Below are 15,000 nucleotides of genomic sequence, written 5' to 3'. Positions count from 1 at the left end.
GTTGTAAGTTTTTGTTTTTTTTCGTTTTGCCTTGACCGTGCACAAAACACAATAGTTGTTTACTCAGTACTGAGCAACTAACCAATAGAAACGTGTTGGTTACGTAATTCATGCATATTGTATGAGCGCAAAACAAAAGATTGTGCACGGTCGTGGACTTTCCAACCTAAATCTTGGCATCTTTGTTTGCTCCTTTGATGTTTGCCGAGCTTCCAAACCATTCCCCTCTATTAACTATGTGCAAATGCACTGAGACGACCATGAAATGAAGGCCAAAGTTTGCATGGAATGCACCAGCATGACACAGGTACTTTAAAAGTTATAACGAATTTTGCTGAGGAAAGAGTAAAGGTGGAGATGATCACTATAGGAGGAAATTCCCACTACAAATGCGAACAACTTACTATTGATCAGTCCAACTTTTGATAAACCAAAATCGGTCAGCTTAATGTGTCCCATGGATGTAATCAAAAGACTGCAATGACAAGATTAAGGGGAAAATGAAGTGATAACAAATGTTAGTTGACTCGAAATTTTGCTTCCATTTTTGAGTACCCTAAAGCCTAGATACATTTATAGTTGCAAATACGATTATGACTACAGTTGTCTCGTCACATTCGTTCAATCGCCTCTGTTGAGTCACACCCAAAGCTTCTCTCTCGAGTCTGATTCTACCAAGCACTTCGGTTCAAAATGCTGGTAATCAGATGCAGGCTCTGTTGTGGTAGACATCACAACCCTGTCCCTTAAGTCTCAACGCTAATTCCCTGTTTGCACATGGGTAGTTTGTTGGTTTCTTGAAGTGAATCTGAGCTGTTTGTGTTTACGAGTGGATTAAAGTTAAAAGGGCAATCACAGGATATTTCTGGAGACAAGTGAGTGAAGAGAAGGAGACACTTTGACGTCTACCATAAAAGACCATACATCTTATTATCTTCATTTCTAGTCATATCTAATCATCCATGCAAACAGTGCTTTGATTATGCAAGGCATGGAAATCCGTCCTTGTGCATCAAGCAACCTGCACCATCAACTTCCAGGCAATAGCGTTTTATCACGTGATGTGTCACTGTATTGGTGTTGCAAAATGAAGAAACACTGGCCGTAATGGTTACCAAACAAGTCCTCTATGAACTCAATTATATTTGTCAGCACTTTCTCGCTGTGGCTGGTTACAATAAACTCGTAAAAAGGACCACCCTGCGAGCAGAGCCTCCTTTTGTATTTTTCTTTACTGAGGAGGAGAGAAGTAGGCTCTGCCCGAATCGCGTCAACTCTTTGAAGCCGCCGCAGCCCGAACTTCTGGACTAGTCAATCTTGTTTTCTCTCGTCAAACCGGTTTTTCCAGTGCGAGCGTCCGTTTAGTGACAAAACCGATGGTTATAATTGAGCCCGCTGGCATGAAAAACCAAGATGGCGGCGAGATCTGGCAAAATCGAGCAAGCAAAAGAAAGGCTCTGCTAGCAGGGTGAAAAAGGACTGGTCAACTGTGAAAAACACGGGTCCACCAGTCGTCTTAATGACAGTATCAGTCTCTTGAAAAACTAATGCCTTTATCTAACCTAACCCCTTGAAAAACACCGTTTACTTCAACCAGTCAGTTATCATCTAATTTTGTCTCAATTTCAACCGGTTCGAATTAAAGTTGTGTCTATCACCTCATAAAAATCTTTCACCTTACTAATTCCTTGCATTAGTCTAAAACTAATTCTTTTGTTCGCTTAATTATCTCGCCTTCAAAGTCACTCTTTTAGCGGCTCCCAAAAAGTGGAAGAAAAATCTAATGGTTATGTGATCTACGACCGCGCACAAGTTCGAGAAATGGGTTTCATAGCGAGTTGAAATCACAGACTGCTCTAGTGGGATACCTGTAGTTCTTTGAAAACAGCGATGCAAAATCCGCAAAGCAATTTGTGACGTCAACCACGCACCCAACTCATTCCCTTTCAATGCCCGGTCATGGATAAAACGATGACCACTTTTGCCGTCTTTCAAAGCGAATATAAAAAATGAGTTTTCAATAAAAAGTTTGTAGAAACGAAAACATATATTTGGGGCAATTTCGGAGAATTAGTAAAGTTGAAACAGACTCCTTTCCAAGTTCTCTCTGGAGGCAAAGAAGAGCGACCCTGAGAACGAGGTTGAAGTGGAAAAGGTTGTTGGGATGATAGGCACTTTGTACTGTAAAACCTACTTGTCAGGCTTGACATCACGGTGAATAATTCCATAGCTGTGCAGATACTCAACAGCAAGGAGGGTTTCTGCAATGTAAGACCTGTTGAAAGACATTGTTTAATACATTAACTTTAAAATTGATCCGAAGTGGAAGTGATAATCGTAGTCAACGAATCAATCCGAGTGCTCCTTTTTGAGTCGAACTTACGACCTTCCGATCACTACTTTGGATTCTGTACCACTCGACTATTGGAGACTCGAGGGAGATCGGCCATTCAACTTGGTTCAGATGACAACTGTCCGTTGATGACTCGGGGAAACTCGGAAAAAATCCGATTCCTCCTTTGTAGGAGTCGATTAACCTACGACTTTCCGATTACCAGTTCGGATTCTTTACCAATGGACTATAGAGACTAGTGGGAGATCGGCCATTCAACTAGGTTCAGGTGACAACTGTCCGTTGATGGCTCGGGGAAACTCGGAAAAAATCCGATTCCTCCTTTGTAGGAGTCGATTAACCTACGACTTTCCGATTACCAGTTCGGATTCTTTACCAATGGACTATAGAGACTAGTGGGAGATCGGCCATTCAACTAGGTTCAGGTGACAATTGTCCGTTGAAAACTCGGGGATACTCGGAAAAAATCCGAGTGCTCCTTTGCAGTAGTCGATTAACCTACGACCTTCCGATTACGACTTCGGATTCATTCCCACTGGGCTACAGGAGACTCGTGAGAGATTGGCCATTCAACTAAGTTCAGGTGACAATCTAGTTTTTTCCCGAACTGTTCAACATCCCTGATCCACAATTGAAAAAGTATCATCTCTTTATTTTCATATACTGGGGTTAACAATTTCCAACTCGACCTACGAATTTAATTGTCCTAAGACTGCACTTTGACTCCCTTGGGGAAAAAAGGCTGGACAAGACTCTGAAAATGGCTTTTTATTCAACTACTTCACCTTGCCAAATCCATAGGAAGGGGCCCCATGTTCTTCAGCAGTGACGCACAGTCCCCTCCCTCGACATACTCCATCACCATACACAAATACTTCTTTGTCTCAAAGCTGCACCACATGCCAACCACGAACGGATTTTCAGCAAACGTTAAAATGTCCCTCTCGGCAAAAACTTGTTGAACCTCGAACAAAGTCGAAAAAGTATTTGAAATTTCTATGCCAATACTAACGCCGTTATCGTACGGTCATTTCCTTGGTAAGGCACTTTACAAGAACTATTAACAGACGACGTTGAAATTTATCTACTAACATCATTATGAAGAATGAAAATTCGAGTGCCAAAGTTATTACAGTGCAATGCGCCTTACCGTGGCCACCTAACAAACTTTTACATTGACAACTACCTGTAAATACGTCAACTCAACAACCCATGCAACGGTGTTCAACTTACAACTGTGCGAACTTTGCAGGGAGGCGTGACTGTCAATCAAATTCACACATCCTGATTGGCGAACAACTTGTAAAAAAAAAAACTTTGTTAGGTGGTTACGGTAAGGCGCGTCGCACTGTAAGAGAGTTGAGTTTTGAACATTTGAGAATAATTAATTACATGGCATTTTACGCAAATGTGCTAATTACGTGCCAAACTATTGTTGGTTTTCACTCACGTGATCAACAGCCATGTTTTTCAACGAAAACAAAAGAAAACGTTTGCATAATAAAAGAGTTCAATTCCCAGAGGATTGAGTCGGGACACAAATATGGCCGCCATTTCTTTGTTTTGGGGCACAAACATGGCGGCTTTGACGTCATGTGAAAACCGGGAATTCTAATAGGACATTTGCATACAATTACACACACACGCGACTACCAAACTTTCAAGAATCAATTCTCTTAACGACTTTTACACCCAAACAAATTTTCATTCTTGTTAATGATGTTGGATGCATCAAAACGTCCAATAACTGGACTCCTCAGAAACTCGCCAGCTCAGTTGACAGTCATACATGTATAATTTGTTCTTTTCCTAACTTTCCGGGTACATTCGATGCGAATGTCAAGGAGAAAACACTAAAATGTCTTTTTTTGCAGCGGTTACCATTCACACGCGCTCCTCGACGACTTTCTTTTCCATTTTTTGAAACTAAAGTTGGATGGAGGTCAATCAAATGTTTCCATGACGAATTTGACTCAGGCCAAGTGAAAAGGACTATTGTCATGGAAACAACTGATTGACGTCCACCAAAATGTTGTTTCGAAAAATAAAATAAAAAGTCGTTGTAGGGGGAATGTGACTGATAACAGCTGTAAAGGTAACGAGACTAATTACTATCTCAACGGAAAAAAATGGGATTAGGCCCAATTGATTAAGCCAGTCATAAATTTATCATAAAACATAAAAACCCCATTAATGCATCAGAATTCAGTTAGGTTTCTGGGGAAAGTTTGCGGATTAATGGTCACTTTGTGACGCCTACACCAAGGGCTGTGACTATCATTACGTCACCGTATGGCCCTTTTTCTATATTATTATAATTCAGCCTGAAAGAGAAGTTCTGAGGACAAAGGCAAAGGAAAGTGGATGATATGCAAATATTTTTCACATTCATTCCAACGTCTTTCTATTGTTTTTGTCCTCACTGCCTCACTATCAAGCTGAATATTTGATATTTCGAAAATGGCCTGTTGGACATCCCTCTGCCTGACTGGAGAAAGTGGTCCACAAAATTGACCAATCAAAGTGTGCAAACAATCTGAAAGATAAGTAAAAAAGACTGCAAAACTGACACCCTTCAAATAAGATGAACGCAGTAATGACAACGATACCTGATTTCTGTGCAACATAAGCTGCTTGTTCATCTTCTTCATAGCAAAACGCATCTGTGTCTGCTTGTGTCTCACCAAGTACACAGCCCTTTAAGATCAAAATAATGATCATACTACTATTCAGGAGATTCCGAGTTCAACCTCTGCATTATGTATAAGATAAAACAGTAGTTTTAGCAAAATGCAAATTTCAGTGCAAAATTTGCCGTAGGCCGCAAACGTGATGATAAATCTGTTTCTCTCTCGACTTCTTGCTTTACGCCCAGCAGCGAATATAACATAGGGAAGATATCGTTGACGTCACCTATTGTCATTAATGTGGCCAACCAAGCCCGGGTTGCTCGAAGTATGGTTAGCACAAACCAAAATCCCTGATCATCTGCGATTTTCCACTCACAAAGTGGACTTAAACCATTTGCCTGAGAGATAATTTCCTCTTGCAATGCAAGCTCCATTCTTTCCGGGCAGCGTTTACACGAACGCGGTTTCATTTGTAACCGCATCGTTTTTCGATCCTGTTACGCCCTCTGTTTACAACACCGACCGAGGACCGTTGCAGAAACCGGGTTGATTTTAAAACACTGCCAAAAGTGGGGCGTTTCCAAACGAAACGGTTTAACTTCTCATGTAAAAGGCGATTTTTGGCGCGAAATTTGCATTTTTCGATTAAAAATGGCGAATCGTCCACCTAGTGCAGCGCTCGCTTTTTAACTTTTCATGCATTTTTATCAAGAAGCGTAAATATTTACATTTGTATGATGTACTGTCTTCCAAAAGCTTACCCATAGGCTCCATTGCTTATAAGCTTTATGTATTCAAAATCATCTTCTGTTGGGTTTTTGTCAAATTCTGTATTAGCAGTACTTTCATCTTTCTGCAGGTAAGAGAAAATCATCTGAAACTTAACACTGTTGTTAACTAGCATTAAAAGTAACTCAGAATCCGAGGTTTAACATTTAGGATGGCTCTTCATGCAAAGATTCACTTTGAAGTCTTTCCCTGGAATACATACACTACTACACTCGAACAGGACCCACCAAACCACAAAATAGATAGTGGTGTCTGCCTGCACCCCCCTTGCTTACGTAAAAAGATGGTGTCTGTAGTCTGCATTGCATAGCCACCCCTCTATCTAGCAGTAAAAATTTACAGTGAGATTCAAACCTCATTTTTCTTGTTTGTCTAGTAATGCCGACTCTTGCTCGCGGAATATTCCTGTATCAACTCAATTTTAACCCTTTCAGCCCCGATGGTGCCAAATGGCACTTATAGATTTTACTCTGTCTAACGCCAGACGATTTTACTCGTCAATGGGGAACCCCTCGGGGCTTAAAGGGTTAAGCTAACAGCGTGAAAAAACTATGTCCCCGTTTAACCCTTTCAGCCCCGATGGTGCCAAATGACACTTATAGATTTTACTCTGTCTAACGCCAGACGATTTTACTCGTCAATGGGGAACCCCTCGGGGCTTAAAGGGTTAAAAGCCAATAAAATGTTGTTGGTAATGTTCATGTGATAAGTTCGAAGATAGGAGGTGCCTTTTGAGATCCCCCCTACCCCAAAGGTGGATCCTGTTCGAGTAGAGTAGTTTTGACCAGTTCCCTTATTGTTTTACCCTTGACGCAAGGTAATAGGAACTGATTTTGTACAAATTTCTCTAGTAACGAAAGACAACTCCTGTACCTTAGGCGAGTCTGGACTAAGTTCTTCAGCTTGGACCAGTCCAAGTTTGACTTTCACGTAGCTGGTGATGTCAGACTTGTCAGGGATCTTCTCCAACACTCTACCTTCCTCATCTAGCTGGTTATAAAAATCCTTGGGGTTAAATTCCTGCAAAGAAAATCAATTCATCAACTTATTAAGCCAAGGAGATTCTTTTTGTACTGCTGACACTGGTTTCATTACTTAGGTCTATATAATTTTAAACAAAACAAAGTGTACTGTTAAAGGGGCACTGTCATGTTATTTTAATGCAATCAAGGTGTCAATTTTAGTGATGGACTTTCGTAAGTTTCGACCAAAAATCGTTACGAACGCCGACTGTAGTTGGCACTGTAGTTGGTGTGCAAGTTGCAACATCGATAGTTTGCTTTGATCTGACAAGCTGATAAAGGTGGCTTGCTCTGATGAAGGGTTAATGCTTGAAACTCCAGCCATTCAATGTTTGTATGGTGGTACGGTAATTTGACCTTTACCAACACTCAGATTTTCATGTTCCGCGCTTCGTCTGACACAGCACCAGTTTCCCAAGAAACTAAGCCATTTAACGAACATACAATCACCAATTTAATCAATTAATAATAGCCGATCGGTTCACTAAAATGTCAGTCTGGCATCAATCAGTTTCCGGTAATCCAACCTGGCCAGAGAACATCGAATCCAGGACAACCAAACAGTTAAAATATCTTTGTTTTCTATTCAATCAGTCAAACTTTACTTTAACTTTAACTATAAATAAAGGTAATTGCCACTAGTAGCACTAACTAATGCTAATCCGGCAATGGAGCGGCCAGCAGTCGCTCAATTTACATGGTATGGCATTACAATTACATTTACATGGTAAAAATTACAATTAAAATTACATGGTATGAAATTAGAAAATTACATAGTATGAAAACAAATGAAGTAATCAAATTAATATGTTAAAACTTGTATGGTATGGCATTACAATTACATTTACATGGTATGAAATTACAAATTACATAGTATGAAAACAAATGAAGTAATCAAATTAAAATGTTAAAGTAGTGGCCACTCTTCGGATAAATTCTGGATAAGATGTCGATCTAACAACATCAGCTGAAAACGCGTTCCATGCTATACTAAGAACTTACAAGGCACTCCAAGAGCCGTGCAGGTCTGGACATTGTCATTAGAAGTTTCCTAACAAGCTTTTTGACTGGTGAAATGTCCAGATCTGTTTTCTGGTGAGCCTGCAGTAAATCAATGAAAAAGTAAAATTATAAGAGAAATTAAGATGATAGTCCATCAGCAGTGATGTTCTTTTAATAAAACATATGAACTAAGTGAAAATAATTATACACTAAATACACCCACAAAATCACTAATTTTCTTCAGCAGTAAGATATATGTATTTATATGCTCATATATTTGTCTACTTGTGAGAACTGGTCATCCAAGGCCCAAAAGATCTGTATAGCAAGAGAATCAAAAACACGGGGTGGGGTGGGGGTTACTCTCCTTTCCTTTTCTAACTAGGTATATGCAATGGATCTTAACATAACAGTATTTAGAGCAAGTGATTTGAGAGGAGGCCTATGATATTTTATGGTTTGTCTTCCAATACAGGGCTGTCACAAAGTTTCCATGTGCATATACGAGGAGAAAACAGTGCGTGACCTCTAAACTTCATTATGTTTATCACACCACAAGTTGGCGGGCATAAAGTACAGTGCAGGATAGGGGTGTAACGATTCATGTTCCTTTCGATTCGATTCGATTTCGATTATTGCCTTTCGGTTTCGATTATGCAAAATATTAATAATTCTTGCAAGATGATACACAATGTAAACAACATGTACCCTAAACTCTCAATGTGAGGATACAATAGTAACAGGAACATTATTAATCTATTTCAAGGATGCAATAAAAAATAAAAAACATGCAATTTGTCAGTGTTCTTCTTTGAGTTCTTTCTAGAATCTAGATCTAGTGCACTCTCATATTTTTCTTTAGAAAAAGTAACTTGTCTACATGATCACTATGCAAACATGACCTCTGAGCAGACACAATGTCCCCTGCAGAAGAGAAAACCCTCTCACTGGCCACTGATGTGGCAGGGACACATAGATATTTTTTGGCGAACTTTGACAATGGTCGTTCGTCGCCATGTTTGAGAACGTGACAATGAGCACGCACATGGTTTGCCTTATTGGAAATTCTCAAGGGGTGGTAGAGGGGCAACATTTTTACCAAGCAACATGTCGCAAGAACTGCAAATTAGCGTCTTTGATCGATTGTCAATGAAAAACGCACATATTATTTAGATCTGGATTCTAAGTTTACAATATAATGACTCACTGAGGGCACTTTTGGAAAGGTATGCAAAAATCGAACCAAAATCGAAACGTGGAATCAAATAATCGTGAATCGAACCGAACGGTCATAATCGCGATTAATCGAGAATTCGATTAATCGTTACACCCCTAGTGCAGGAGAGGCAAATTCCTGACCCCTGGGTCTGAAATAACTATTCAATGCCGATGCTACTAAAGGGATTGCACTTTCTTCTCACTTTTATTGAAAACCACCAGATCGATTCTCGCTGGGGATTTCAATATTCCACGATTTGTACATTAATCTAACTTTACCTCAAATAACAGCCTGTCCAGCTTCTCTGACAAGTCATAGAAGTACAAGCTGGTCAGAGCTCCATCTTGAGACTGTTTGAGAAGATCACGAGCTGCTTCTACAATCTAGAGAACCAAACCAACAAAGTACACTGAGGAAAAAGTCCTGGATGCATTTTATTAACTGCAGCAGATATGACCCAAATTGCACATGATTAGATGCATGTCAATTTTGATAAATGCCATGGAGTGCCTCTTTGCTCTTCTCTCCAAATTCAACACCACTCTTGTTTAGGAAAACAGACAACACCACAAAACGTCCCCTTAACTCTGCTCTTCAAGTTAAGATAAAGAGCTGCATTTACCCTAGTTGAAAAATACCATTAACCCAAACACTTTCCTTGTTGTAGGAAAAAGGTAGCAAACAATTAATACTTTTAGACTTCTTGGATATTGTCATGCAACTAATCGCTCCCATTTCTAGACCTACTGTAAGTGACCTACTGTACAGTAGTTTTCTTTTTGGGAGAGTTTGGAGTGTCGTACCTGCTCCAGCACTGGTCACATACCTTTCATTATGTGCAAGAAACAATTAAGTAAAATCTCTGTCATTTAGTTTTCACAGGTTTCACATCTCAGAATACTTATGAAAATGCATGGGGGAACCCATTAAAGACAAAAAAAAACTCTAAAAACAAATAGCACAAACCTGATTCCAAACAAAATTTAAAACTCCATCGCAGTGGCTGTGACTAAGAGTATTTTCTTCAGAGCATTCTTGAATTAACTCCTAAAAGATAAAAATGATACAGCATTGCTGATGGTCATCACTGGTATCATGCGATTCCAAGTTACGAATTTTTTTGAATGGTTTTACACAGAGCTCGTATCATAATTAAGTGAAGTACAATCGTTCAGGTGAGTGTAGTCCTGGGAAAGACTGTTTAGGGTGACATTGGCTTACCAGCACGTTTCGACAACCTGGGCAACCTGAATGACTGACCTATTTGACAATACACAGGCCTACACTGTAACTAAGACCTAGACAGATTGAAATGCACCAATCACTGATTACAGTCTTCACAGCCAATGACATCCAGGTCTCACAGGCAGTAACACAACTTTGTTGACCAATCACATCCATGACCAGAGTGTTTACAGTATTCCATCTACTGATGTTACACAAATCACTTGACTCTGAAGATGACTTCCACTCAGTTTGTTTAAACATCAGTCAAGGGCATCCTAACAGTCCTTCTCAGGACTACATGTACCCTGACTCAACCGGACGATCATACTTCAGAAATTATTTTTTCTTCCCTGATTAATTTTTACTAGTCGCTTCTCTTTGACTCAAGAGACCAATAAAATGAAAGAAAAAAATTAATAACACATTTACTTCAGGGCAAGCAGGATGTGAGGTAACTTGTCACACACTTGTGGTACTTGCATGCGAATGCTGTGTTCAAATCCAATTTCTGATAACCGACTGAGTGTGCCAGCAGTGGTCCAAAACGTGATTGCTACCTTCCAACCAGCCTGCCATTGGGCTTTCCAGTTTTTGGTGGTAGCGTGAGTCATGCCATGTAAATAAGGTGGCAACACTAGTGTTGAACGCACATGTATGGTGTAATTAACATGCAAGAAGTGATGTGATGGCTGGGTACGGGAACAGATGAAAAATATATCAGAGTTCCAGGCAGGAATGGTACCCACTGCCTCTGTAATAAAAGTTGCTGCTGTAACCACTGAGCGACAAGAACTCATGAACAACTCCTACTGCCTGAGGTAAAAAAACTGGATAGCCTGCTTGATGGCTACCTTCCACTTCATTATTTTAATAAACAGTAGCTCTTACATGTTTGCTTACATGTCTTCAGAACTTCTTAACTTAACGTATTTATAATTTTGCTCTTCTTGTCCTTAGTTGATCAAGACAGTCTGTCTTGCTACGGGATAGTTGTCCACAAAAACAATTTTAAATCCCTCCTGTTACTATACATGCAACTATTATGCTTACATTGAGATTTTCCTCCATTTGTGTGATGGCCTAAAAAATACATGTAAGAGAATGATGATTAAAACTAATTTTGATTTAAATAATATAGAGTATTCACGTCTCCCAGAAGTCAAATATCTTCCTTAACAAACACAGGGCTCGAAATTGCGACCAATACAGTCGCATTTGCAACTAAAATATCTGGAGAAGTCGCAAATTTGCGACTTGTTGTCACCTTCGCTCTTTCGAAACAAAAGGGTTAGCAGTTGCCACTTTGCTGCTACTTTTGCTAAAATAAATAAATAAATAATTTTTTTTTCAATATTTTCGAGCCCTGAAACAGTACTGTTAATTAAAGTTGCTTTGCATTCTTTTCAGAAGTAGGTAATACTTGTAAAGCTGTATTTTGCATAATAATTCCCTCTTAAACCCAATTAAGGACGCACTATAAAAGGCATCGTGCACTGGGCACATGCAAATGATTTATCAATCAACTGTGGATGCAACTGAGCTCTGTGATAATTTGTGCAATAAAAAGCCCCTTATGGCAATGTGTCTGTATACGTAACATGTCGTTAAAAGTCATCTGTCGTTCTTTTTTTTGATACTCAGTCCCTTTTTCTCAAGCTATAAATATCTTTTAAGGCTTGTCTCTGTGTTGCTGTTTTTGGATAATGTTATTAATCAGTCATGCTTGAATGAATTCAAACAAAAGCAAAGCATGAAGCGACCCCTATGACAGTTTAAGGACAAGGAAAAGAAGGAGGAGTAATAGTTCTCCCAGTTACATCATGCTACCAAAACCGGGATAAGCTCCAGCCATATAGGCCCTAGTTGGTTCACAAACAACTTTACCTTTACCAAATGCCAGGCCTCGGTTGTTCAAAAGGTGGATAACGCTATCCACCAGATAAATCACTACCCAGCGGATAAACACTAGCAAAACCAATTGAGTTATCCAGTGGATAGTGATTTATCCAGTGGATAGTGCTATCCGCCCATCCAACATGCGGGGCCACATGATTTTACTTGTTCAAGGAGAAAAAAAAAAAAACAGAAAGACTCTTCCTTCTCTAGATTATAAGTTCACAACCAGTCACAAAGAACTGTGTGTATAATAAAACCATAATATTATACAGTAATCCTTACTCTTGGAAATCTTTCTCTATACAAGTTATTCAGCAACTGAAGCTCATCCTCTGGAATGAGAACAGATCTACCAGGGCTGCAACACAGAATTAATCAAAGTTATTCATGATGAATGTAACAGAGAGGGTGAAGGCAACTGACTTGGCCAAAGAGTAGGTTACAAGTGTGAAGTCTGTAGTTTTAAATATGTTGAACACTGGAGCAGTTTAAAAATCTATGCTAAAGGCCTGAACGCCTTCTAGCATGTGTCTAGCCGTTAATAAGTAGGTACAGTAGTAAACACAAGAACCTTGGTACTGCTAGTTGGGGATGAAGTTTTAATTAACTGCATGCATTGCAAATGGCTAACATTTTGGCATTTCAGCAGCAATGCTAACCTAAGGCTTCTTGACCTCTGCCTTGGTTTGGGTGACCTGTGACCTCCACTTTCATCCTCATGGTCACTATCAGCACTGAAATGAATTCAAAGTAAAACACAGCGCTTGAAAATAACCACTAATAATTGGATTTTAAATAAATGCAATCTCTAGATCTCAGCAATCCAGTTAATTTTTTCAAGTGGAGAGTTATGTAGACCATTTGACGGGTCAACCAGACGTCGTGCCAGCAGTGGCCCTTTGGCTCACACATTCATCTGTCGGGATGGGAAGCCTTCTTTGTCGGGTTATTGACCCGAGACCCGACTCTTATCTGGAACACTGAGATCTGGAACGACCAACTGTTGGTTATTGTTTTGGAAATCATTCTTACCAGTTATACTCATCACTGAAAGGCAAAGCAATGTGTAACTGCAAAAAGAAAAGGGAAAAGAAAAAACAACAATAATAATAGATTAAATTTTAATGACAGTCTCAAAATAACACGATTTATGATAACTTTGAAAGCTTTCTCTGCACTGCTACAGTGCACAATTATCATTTAATTTTGATATCAACTTCCCAATCACATCATGTCCGGTAGCAATTTAGAGACAGATCTAAGGGAACTGTTGAACTCTCGCTGTAGTTAACACGTTTTACTGTGTTGGTTATAACTCAAGGTTAATTGCAACATATTCCGAAAACCCACGAAGGGCTTATCACATCAATTTTGGCAGGATAAGTCAAGAGGGAAAAGTACTGCACAGAGGCTATTTGCTGCTAACATTAATCTCACTAAATTACTCAATACCTGCGATAAAAACAACACAAAAACAACAACAAAAACAGGCAGCAGTCAACTATTTTCATTTACTGTTCATGTGTCTTCTTAAAGTCAAACATTGGTATTCCAAGTCTTATGCCCCATTCACACCATGTTTTGAAGAATTTTAGTCAAACAAGGTTTCAAAGTGTTTTCTTTTAAATCACCGATACTGATCTTTGTCCACTACAAACTTAGCAAAGATCAAAGCATGTATTGAAGAGCTCTCACCTGAATCTCGTGTTTAAACAAAAGCCAGTCCTACATTTTTCTGTGACTAATTTTCATTGTGTGAAACCCAGGTTAATTTAACATGTCTTGCTGGTGTGAATGGGGTATAATTAAGATAGCTGAGGAACTTTGGAAAAAGCCGAGACTGTTTTATCCACTGGCTGGCCCAACTTGTAATCCAATGAGGAAGCAGTGCCAAAGAAATTTGACCAGACATAAATTACTGTATCTAATTAGTGTGATCTTCGATTCGCTCTGACGAAGGGCTAACACTCGAAACATCAGCTTTAGAATCTCTGTATGGTGGTCAATTTACATTATCAACTCCGTTGATAAAACCAAATTCAATAGGCCATTTCTGAGTTCGTGCCTGCCTCCTCTTCAAAGCGAGTCTAAACTTGTGTGAAGTTTTTGTTATGAAAATTAGTTTTCATTCATATGTAAAGTAGAACTAATTACCATCACAAAAACTTCACACTTCACTTTGAAGAGTAGGCGGACTTGAACTTGGAAATGGCCTATTAGTGTACATAGGCTATGAGAATAAAAACCAAATTAATTTTTAAAAAAGCATGGTTTGACAGTGATTACTGTACATGTACCTGATGAAGCTTCTCTTGAGAGGATGCTAATGACTGGGAAAAGAAAACAAAGTAGCAAGAACATTAGGAGGTGATTTTCAGGGAGGTCGCACATCTAAAACGAGTTGAAATTTAGAGATGTTGGTTTTTGTGGAGATGGGAAAACTGGAAAAACTGGAAAAAAGCCCCTCAGAGCAAGGAAACAGCAACCTCAACCCACGTACATGTATGGCCTCGAAACCAAGAACCGTATCCAGGTCACGTTGGCGACAGGCGAGTGTCCTCACCACCACACAATCCCTGCTCTGTGGGATCAAAGTATGGCGGAGAATACTGTACACGATACATGTAGTCACGTATTGAAACTGTGACAATGCAACAATTTCCTTAGCGATTGACTTGCAATAATAATTATTATTGTGTCACATACCCAGTTACCTTCTTATATTATTGTATTCTCTGTGGATCACTAATATCTACACTGATTATGCTGACCTTCACAAAAACAATGCATCTCACGTTTTAAACTGATACAGAGGGAATGTTGACCCAAAAAAAAAAAAATTCAAGTTATTAGAACTCACTG

The 15,000-nt window shown here is 39.3% G+C and overlaps 1 protein-coding gene across 1 annotated transcript in view; it reads right to left on the bottom strand.

The window, feature by feature from the left end:
- The window catches only part of LOC138025045 (microtubule-associated serine/threonine-protein kinase 3-like), a 49,350-nt gene that overhangs the window by 14,614 nt on the left and 19,736 nt on the right, over positions 1-15,000 (bottom strand). Inside the window, exons 6-20 of the mRNA XM_068872285.1 lie at positions 14,999-15,000; positions 14,436-14,468; positions 13,171-13,208; positions 12,798-12,872; positions 12,421-12,496; positions 11,293-11,322; positions 9,982-10,062; positions 9,294-9,398; positions 7,797-7,895; positions 6,646-6,792; positions 5,745-5,836; positions 4,963-5,050; positions 3,139-3,317; positions 2,195-2,275; positions 405-475 (exon numbers count right to left, since the gene is read on the bottom strand). The exon at positions 14,999-15,000 is cut by the window's right edge and continues 89 nt beyond it. Coding sequence (XP_068728386.1) covers positions 405-475; positions 2,195-2,275; positions 3,139-3,317; positions 4,963-5,050; positions 5,745-5,836; positions 6,646-6,792; positions 7,797-7,895; positions 9,294-9,398; positions 9,982-10,062; positions 11,293-11,322; positions 12,421-12,496; positions 12,798-12,872; positions 13,171-13,208; positions 14,436-14,468; positions 14,999-15,000 — 1,197 coding nt within the window. The remainder of the gene's footprint in view (positions 1-404; positions 476-2,194; positions 2,276-3,138; positions 3,318-4,962; positions 5,051-5,744; positions 5,837-6,645; positions 6,793-7,796; positions 7,896-9,293; positions 9,399-9,981; positions 10,063-11,292; positions 11,323-12,420; positions 12,497-12,797; positions 12,873-13,170; positions 13,209-14,435; positions 14,469-14,998) is intronic.

This window comes from Montipora capricornis, chromosome 11 (genome assembly GCF_036669925.1).
Source record: "Montipora capricornis isolate CH-2021 chromosome 11, ASM3666992v2, whole genome shotgun sequence".
NCBI lineage: Eukaryota > Metazoa > Cnidaria > Anthozoa > Scleractinia > Acroporidae > Montipora > Montipora capricornis.
The sequence above is the reverse complement of the archived record's forward strand: the minus strand, read 5'-3'. Positions and strand labels throughout refer to the sequence as shown.